The 9,613-nt window shown below is 40.8% G+C and overlaps 1 protein-coding gene across 1 annotated transcript; it reads left to right on the forward strand.

Moving 5' to 3' along the window:
• Window positions 1-529: 529 nt before the first annotated feature.
• Window positions 530-9,049, forward strand: LOC139368162 (CTD nuclear envelope phosphatase 1A-like). Its single transcript, XM_071106768.1, has 8 exons — window positions 530-1,279; window positions 3,181-3,247; window positions 4,215-4,333; window positions 4,514-4,585; window positions 5,113-5,229; window positions 5,802-5,913; window positions 8,063-8,147; window positions 8,264-9,049. The coding sequence occupies exons 1-8, from the start codon at window positions 1,175-1,177 to the stop codon at window positions 8,322-8,324; spliced, it is 738 nt and encodes a 245-aa protein (XP_070962869.1). The 5' UTR covers window positions 530-1,174; the 3' UTR covers window positions 8,325-9,049.
• Window positions 9,050-9,613: the final 564 nt, after the last annotated feature.

Genomic DNA, 9,613 nt, shown 5'->3' on the forward strand with positions numbered 1-9,613 from the left:
TAAAAAAAAAATATATATATATATATATACGTTTATTATCTGCTTCACTAAGCATGCGCTTTGTAGACTTTAGGCTATGGATCATTAGATTGAGACAACACTTAACACTTAGACTATAATTGTACTTGATATTGTGTGCCCAGCAGAGAATCAGAGATGAGAACTAATTCTAAAACACTAAGAAATATTGACGTTTCATAAATTACAAATTGCATGACCCTCCCCTGGACTAGATTAATACAAAATAAAAACTCTCTTAAACTGAAATTGAAAAAGTATGACCCACCCCATTTTCCTTCAGATACCCATTGTGTACATTTCGATCCATCCCCTAGGCTTCAGCTTTCTGTCTCTGTTTGAATGTGGCTCTATGGCTCGTTGTTCGTTGCATGCAATTGACTCTGGTCTTGGGGCTGTACGCAGCATGGGATACATGGCTGCCTGTCAGGCGATGTTCAGGGCTTAAATGCCTCACGAGCTTCTCTCAACCGGCTACGAAAAGGTCACTTCCGGTCGTAACTGTTGCTGCATTCATTTTCTGGTCGGAACTAGGGAACTCTGAAATGTCCGACTTGCTAATAGTTTATAGTTATACACGTGCCGCATTCACTCAGTTAGCAAGTTGGCATTTTATAGTTTCCTAGTTCTGAATAGCACGTAAACGTGGCATGTATACCGCCTAGTCGAAACCACGTAGTTATGGCGGCGTGCTGTCCAGTTCCGGATTTGTTTGAAGTATGTGTTGACGGCGTCTAGTTGGGACTTTGGCATATTTCGTCAACCAACTTCAATTTGTCAACCTAACTAAGCAAAGTTAGAATTGTATCGTTGGTATTTTATAAGGACGTTTCCTTTTATACACTTTTCTAGCTTACCAGGGCTAGCTAAACTAGCGACCGAGAACCAGCGAATGCTAGTTGCTACTCGCCTGGATTCATCGCTTTCATTTTTAATGACGGTTTAGCTACTTTTTAAAAGGGGTTTTTCTTCATTCATTTTCAATCGAGTGTGGCGAAAGTAGGATTTGAACTGAGCACACGATTGCTATTGGCCGGTGTCTACTTGACCTGCAGCTGCAGGTTCTGGAGGGAAGAGGCTGGGGACCCGACTCAACCGGAGTCTCTCGGGCTGTACCGCTATTTGTGCCGAGAATACTGTTTGAGTGACTGTCGAAATGCTGAAGACCCGTCAGTGTTTACTTGGCATTCGCACTTTCCTCGGAGTGACGTCTAGAATATGGGGGTTTATTCTGTACATACTCAGGAAACATTTAAGGACGGTGAGTATTCTAGAAATGTATTTGTAATACATTGGCCTCCTACTATGGAATTTCCCTAATCAATATCACTCGGATAATGATAGTTGGATAAACTAATAGCACACACTTGGCCCATTTGGACTTGCCAATGCTCTTGAGACGGTCCATCTGAAGCTCACACACACACACCAATATATATATATATATATATATATATATATATATATATAGAGAGAGAATGCAATGCACAGGAAGAAGCTGTCCTCTATCGCCTGTCATGGACAGTGTTGTGGACAGTGTTTATGACACTGTATGAACATGGTGATGATTGGACTCGGGACTTTGGATACGGATTAGATGTTTCAGGTGTAACTAAGCAGAGCTGGGAACTCTATACACACTCTGAAATAGTACCATTTCTTCATACTTGAAAATAAGAAAGGGAAGAGCTGTGGATGAACCAAAACATCTGAATCTGACTAAACTTTTTACAAAAAAGTACAAATGCTGTCTTTTACAAGACCTAAACCAAGTTCTCTCATAAAATATGATTATCATTTTTCTTCAAATATTTTATTACCAGTTTAGCTGTATAGCAGGTTTCGGGGGTGGCAGGGTAGCCTAGTGGTTAGAGCGTTGGACTAGTAACCGGAAGGTTGCAAGTTCAAACCCCCAAGCTGACATGGTGCAAATCTGTCGTTCTGCCCCTGAACAGGCAGTTAAACCACTGTCATTGAAAATGAGAATTTGTTCTTAACTGACTTGCCTAGTTAAATAAAGGTAAAATAAAAAATTGCCTAGTAGAAATCCTTGCTGGATAGATGGTTGTATATTTCCTCTCTGTTGACTCACTGTAGTGTAACCTAGATGTTCAGATGGGATAATGGCTCTTCAGACAATCAACCCCACTCTGTTGACTCTCTGTAGTGTAACCTAGAGCTTCCCATCTGTTCAGATGGGATAATGGCTCTTCAGACAAACAACCCCACTCTGTTGACTCTCTGTAGTGTAACCTAGAGCTTCCCATCTGTTCAGATGGGATAATGGCTCTTCAGACAAACAACCCCTCTCTGTCGACTCTCTGTAGTGTAACCTAGAGCTTCCCATCTGTTCAGATGGGATAATGGCTCTTCAGACAAACAACCCATTTGGATGACCTTTCCCTGTTTTATGTAACCACTTGACTAAGTGGGGTATTTTCTTCAACCAGCCAACTATAATCAGCGTGGTAAGCCCTATTAGCCACTCACTCCATTGTTCAGCTGGTCCTATAACAACTTTTTGCTGCAGAACCGAACCAATCCACTGTAGTAGGAAAAGGAGAAGGCAATAGCTTGCATACTACTGACTTCACACTGTATTCACACAGCATGGTACGCTGGATATTCTGTCAATAAAGCGTGGTGACTGAGCAGGTTTTTTGTTTTTATCAGCTCTACAGTACAAGCGAAAGTATCCTATTCTATCTGTGTGTGTACACAAAGGTCTCACAAGGCTGCCTGCCTTAACTACCCTGTTGCGTCTGTTTGACAGTCCTGGACAGCTGAGGATGTGTGTACATGTGTGCTTGCATATGTGTGTTAAATATAGCCCTGGTGCAGAGGGCAAATTGAAGTGTGATTCCTGGAGGAGAACCACTGTATGTATCTATGTTGGAGTATTTGAAAGAAATAGAGCAGTGCCAAACTGTGTTGGTGTCATTGGAATGTAATTTCACATATGTCTGGAACCCATTGAATTCTTATGTAATTCCAGGTGCATAGTAAAAAAAAATCAAAATTTGACAACTCCGGCACACTGCTATTGCTCTACAATGTATCTAACAAATGGCCTAACCTTATTGTGTTTATAAGAACAACTTTTTGGAATTTGTCATTCTTCAGGTTCTCAATTTTGACAGTTGCTCATCTCTTCCTGTGCAGGTAATCCAGTACCAAACAGTGCGTTATGACACATTACCTCTGTCGCCTGTGTTCATAAACCGACTCAGTAAGTATCCTGTTTATTTTCAACAATGCTATAATAATAATATATTTATTTTATATAGAGCTTTTCATTATACAGATAATCTCAAAGATGCTTAAAAACAAAAGTCATATCCGGCTGTGATTGGGAGTTCCATAGGGCGGCACACAATTGGCCCAGCGTCGTCCGGGTTTGGCCGGGGTAGGCCGTCATTGTAAATAAGAATTTGTTCTTAACCGACTTGCCTAGTTAAATAAAGGTGAAATAGAAATATTTTTTAATGTAGTTCTTTGGATGAAAAAAGTAAGTAAGACGGGTCCGGATCATCAGGCCAGCCCTTGCAATCCCCAGCTTCTCTGCAGACTCAGTGGGTAGATACTCCTCAAACAACATGTTGCACCCACCTGTGTGAAGCCGGTATCCTCTAGATTTCTATAGGGCGCCAATTATTGGGATAGTCCTCCTTGGAGTGAGAGATCCACTACAACAAGCCTCTGTGATGTCCAAGCCTATGCCATCTCCAGTTTCAAATCAAATGAAAGCTGGTTAGCCTCTGGGCAAAACGAACTCTTGCCGGTGTCATAACACCGTTGAATCGGTATATAAATAATCAAAACTTACTAGGCTAACAAAATCCAATATAAAATCAAATAAAGAAAACACAAACCATAAAATATAAAACATCTTTAGAGGAGCTCTCTGCCTAGTCTACTTCATGGTGCCATGGCAACCACAAACTAATAATGTCTCATAAGAAGATCAAAGGTTCTTAGCCTTGTTCCAAATCTTTTTGTGCTGTCTTGACAACTCTTAATGTCGCTATCATGATTGTCATGACATTGACAGTAAGAGTTCGTGTGAGGGAACAAACAGATCTGAGACCAGGCTATGAAACCAGGGATTTATGGCTTAGGCAGAAACTGATACATTTGAGGTTACTTGTTTAGTTTTGCTCTCTGGTGTTGAATGTGATTGCGCTCTTGCACATCAGATGCCGTTAAGAGGAAGATTCTGGTGCTGGACCTTGACGAGACCCTAATTCACTCCCACCATGACGGGGTGATGAGACCCACAGTGAGACCAGGCACTCCCCCAGACTTCATTCTAAAGGTAATGGCCTATATGTTTACTGTCTGACTGATTTATTAACATCACCTTGTCAACACACACACACCAGACTGACTAATACTCATCGTTCACTCATTAACTCCAGGAATATGTTTCCTAACCTTTCCTGCTCTCTTATTCTCTTTCTCCCTCATTATTTATTTATTTCTCTCTCTTGTGAAGGTGGTAATCGACAAACATCCTGTCAGGTTTTTTGTACATAAAAGACCGCACGTGGACTTCTTCTTAGAAGTGGTGAGTGATAGTGCCTTTTGTGTCAATATCCAAATAATTATTGTTATATACTGTATCACAATCGACCGTGATTGGGAGTCTCATAGGGCGACGCACAATTGGCCCAGCGTCGTCTGGGTTTGGCCAGTGTAGGCCGTCATTGTAAATAAGAATTTGTTCTTAACCGACTTGCCTAGTTAATATATATATATATATATATATATATATATATATATATATATATATATATATATATTTTTTTTTTTAAATTGAGGATTAATCTATGTAAATTAGTTCCATGTGTTTGTAGGTTTTCAAGAGGTTAAGGAAATTCTAAGTCTTGTGTTGTTTATTCTCTCTACCGTAGCTCTTGGGGATGAGGATAAGTGTGTGAAAAGTGCATTGAGCTAGCATCAATTATCAACTGGGGTTGTAGACTACAGTTCATTAATTTGCAATTGATTAATCACTTGTACTTATTTTGAACACATTTGTCTGGTGGTTCTCTCTTGCCTGTTTTTTTGTGTGCCTGTTTGTTTATCTCTTAGGTAAGTCAGTGGTATGAGCTGGTGGTTTTCACGGCCAGTATGGAAATCTATGGCTCAGCTGTGTCTGACAAGCTAGACAAGGACAGGGACATCCTGAAACGAAGATACTACAGACAGGTAAACAAACCTACTGACACAGGTTCACTTCATCTCTGTACAGTTATGCACCCTGCTCAGTCTTATACTCTAAAGGCTGGTTTCCTGGACACAGGTTAAGCTTAGTCCTAGACTAAGCACTTTCAATTAACTTTTAATTCTGTGTCCAGGGAACTGGCCCTGAATGTCTATTTGTCATTATTTAGAGCAGGGATGTCAAATATACGGCCCGCGCCGGATCCGGCCCGCAAGCCCATTCAATCCAACCTGCGGGTGGTTTTATTTAAAAAAACTCAGTCAATCAACATTGAAATGACTAAAACCAAATCGAAACTGTAGAAATGATATTGGACCTACATTTATAGTCTCTTCACTCTGTCCAGCTTGATAACAGTCATCAGTCAGGCAGCATCGAAAATTTCAAAAGCAATGGATAGAGGACTATGAAGACCGAATGTGGTCCGTGGGGCAACATTTCAACATTTGTTTGACACACCTGATTTAGAGGTTATCTCTAGAAAGGATGTACAGTTAGACTTGTCACTCATTTGCAACATATACAACTCTCGTTTATTCCTATTTTCTCTGTCTAGCACTGTACATTGGATCTGGGTAGTTACATTAAAGATCTTTCTGTGGTGCACAACGATCTATCTAGTGTAGTCATCCTGGACAACTCGCCTGGGGCCTACCGCAGCCACCCTGGTAAGCAACTGCTATGATGTTATATTTACTACATGTACAGTGCCTTCAGAAAGTATTCAAACCCCTTGACCTTTCCCACATTGTTGTTACAGCCTGAATTTGAAATAGATTACATTTAGATTTTGTGTCAATGATCTAGACAAAGTACCACTTAATCTCAAAGTGGAATTGTGTTTTTTGAAATGTTTACACATGAATAACAAATGAAAAGCTGAAATGTATTGAGGCAGTAAGTATTCAACCCATTTGTTATGGCAAGCCTAAATAAGTTCAGGAGTAAACATTTGATTAACAAGTTGCATGGACTCTGTGTATAATAATAGTGTTTAACATTATTTTTGAATGACTACCTCATCTCGGTATCCCACACATACAATTATCTGTAAGGTCCCTCAGTCAAGAAGTACATTTCAAGCACAGATTCAACCACAAAGATCAGGGAGGGTTTCCAATGCCTCACAAAGAATGGCACCTATTGGTAGATGGGTGAATGGGTGAGCATGGTGAAGTGATCAATTGCGCTTTGGATGGTGTATCAATACACCCAGTCACTACAAAGATACAGGCGTCCTTCTTAACTCAGTTGACAGAGAGGAAGGAAACCGCACAGGGATTTCACCATGAGGCCAATGGTGATTTTAAAACCGAGTTTAATGGCTGTGATCGAGGAAAAGGGAGGATGACGATGATCAAAAAGACGAAATCCAACGTTCCTTAGTGGTCTAGTTACAGTTTTGACTTAAATCGTCTTGAAAATCTATGGCAAGACTTGAAAATGGCTGTCTAGCAATGATTAACAACTAACTTGACAGAGCTTGAAGAATTTAACAAATAATCATGTGCAAATATTGTACAATCCAGGTATGCAAAGCTCTTAGAAACTTACCCCAAAACAATCACAGCTGTAATTGCTGCCAAAAGTGATTTTGGGTGATTAGGTCTGGCTCTCAGTCAGCATTCCAATTCATCCCCAAAAAAGGTGTTCGATATGGTTGAGGTCAGGTCGCTGTGCAGGCCAGTCAAGTTCTTCCACACCGATCTCGACAAACCATTTCTGTATGGACCTCGCTTTGTGCACGGGGATGTTGTCATGCTGAAACAGGAAAGGGTTTCCCCAAACTGTTGCCTCAAAGTTGGAAGCGCAGAATCATCTAGAATGTCATTGTATGTGGTATCGTTAAGATTTCCCTTCACTGGAAGTAAGGGGCCTAGCCCGAACCATGAAAAACAGCCCCAGACCATTATTCCTCCACCAAACTTTACAGTTGGCACTATGTATCTTGGCAGGTAGCGTTCTCCTGTCGGACTGCCAGATGGTGAAGCTTGATTCATCACTCCAGAGAACGTATTCCACTTCTCCAGAGTCCAATGGCGATGAGCTTTACACCAGTCCAGGTGACACGTGGCATTGCACATGGTGATCTTAGGCTTGTGTGCGGCTGCTCGGCCATGGAAACCCATTTCATGAAGCTCCTGACGAACAGTTATTGTGCTGACGTTGCTTCCAGAAGCAGTTTGGAACTCTGTAGTGAGTGTTGCAACCGAGGACAGATGATTTTTACACGCTACACGCTTCTGCACTCAATAGTCCTGTTCTGTGAGCTTGTGTTGCCTACCACTTACAGTTGACTGGGGCAGCTCTAGAAGGGCTGACATTTGACGAACTGACTTGTTGGAATCCATCATGGTGCCATGTTGAAAGGCACTGAGTTCTTCAGTAAGGCCATTCTACTGCCAATGTTTGTCTATGGAGATTGTATGGCTGTGTGCTCGATTTTATAGAACTGTCAGAAACGGATGTCTGAAATAGCCAAATCCACTAATTTGAAGGGGTGTCCACATACCTTTGTATATGTATTGTATATTTGTGTTTTATTTTTAATAAATGTTTTAAAAAATCCTATAATTTTTCTTTCACTTTGACATAAGTTGACATCCCACTTTGTAACATAACAATGTGTAAAAAGTCAAGGTGTGTGAATACAAGGCTCTGTGCTACAACTCACACAGCCAAATACACTTTAGATATAATTCCTATCTACCACACTATTATTCCAAACTAAGTTTCAAAAGGGGCTTTTCTTCTGTCATCGTGAATCTGTCCTGTCTCCTTATCCTCTTGTCAAACATCTGTGTGTTCACCTCACAGACAATGCAATACCCATCAAATCGTGGTTCAGCGACCCAAGCGACACAGCTCTTCTTAACCTGCTACCCATGCTAGACGCCCTGAGGTATGTCTCAAAGATATTACACCTGTGATGAGTGGCCAAGACTAGTGGGAATTCATTAGTCTGTTGTTTACCATAGTAATTCTCCAGTTTCTCTTCCATCTTCATCTCAATCTCAGGTTCACCTCAGATGTCCGGTCCGTCCTCAGTCGAAACCTCCATCAGCATCGGCTATGGTGATTCGCCATCGGCGCCAGCCTCAGCAGCTCCACTTCCTCTTTTTAGAATGCCTTCTCTGCTGCCCCCCCCCCCCCCTCTGCTCAGCTCACATCTCCCCCGCTCTGTGGTGTGTGTGAGTCTTTTTAAGAAGGGTGAGGACAAAGACTGGGGGCCACAAATACCGAGGAGGAAGCTATGTGTAAGAAAGGAAAACAAAGTGGAGAGGGCAAACTTTTTATTTGTATTTTTCCTGAATGGAAACTCTTGCCTTAAAGTCCTTGGATTCTGGGAGTGCATGTTGAGTGTGTTTGTGTAAGTAAACATGTGAGAGTATGCTTGCATTAGTCACTTTTTTGTTGTTGATGAAATATGAAATCTTTTAAACTATTGACTATGGAAATACTGATTATGAGACGATGAAGAAACCAGTCCTTATTTCAGAAAAATGACTTGAATGTTGTGTAGTTAATACAGATGTAAGATTTTGACCCTTCTCCATCCACAGAGCAAAGTTAAGTTTTATTTTCCTCAATCTTTCTATTCATGAGCATGTTTTCTTCCTTGGACTTTTTCAAGCCTGATTTACTCCCGTTCTCTTTAAACCATGTACCATGTACACATTATCCCATTTCCTTCAATGTAACTCCAACATCCTGGCCCATTGAAAAATGTAAGCTAAGGCCTTTGGTGGGTTTCTGTCGGTCAGACATCAAATCGATCAGTGTCCAATAAATTGCTTGGCATCATACTATTTTACTGACCTTAATTCATGATTGTTGTCTCATGTAGTGTTACTGCTTATATTTTGATCTTTGTTCGCTGCATTCCATGGTGAATCTCTGAAACATACATTTCTGAGCAATATTTAAAAAACAATATTGGCTGACATGGATCCATACGGTCTATGCATGGATCACACACAGCTGTGTTTGACTCGTGATTATTCTGCTTTTATTAATTATTGAATTGATAGACTTTTCCTGTCAGTGGAAATATATTTTCTGACGTACAGGTCTTTCATCCAACCTGGAGCAGGACAGAAGGGTTTGAATGGGGCAAATGTCCAAGGGGTGTTTCCTGAAAAGGGACCCCTTCTCATTTAGTCCTGTGAACTTGCCAAAGACTGTGATATTGACCATGATATTGCAATGAGGTGTAATTGCAGACTGTTAATTCTCGATATCCACGCCCATTTGTACCTGCCATTGGTCAGTTCCCACACTGTCCACAAACTGTTTATAATCGAGGAAACTTATTTTTTTTACTTGAATTTGAGTTTTTTAAAATTTTTACAGGGACATTAATCAACG

The sequence above is a fragment of the Oncorhynchus clarkii genome, chromosome 2, assembly GCF_045791955.1.
Source record: "Oncorhynchus clarkii lewisi isolate Uvic-CL-2024 chromosome 2, UVic_Ocla_1.0, whole genome shotgun sequence".
NCBI classification, from domain to species: domain Eukaryota; kingdom Metazoa; phylum Chordata; class Actinopteri; order Salmoniformes; family Salmonidae; genus Oncorhynchus; species Oncorhynchus clarkii.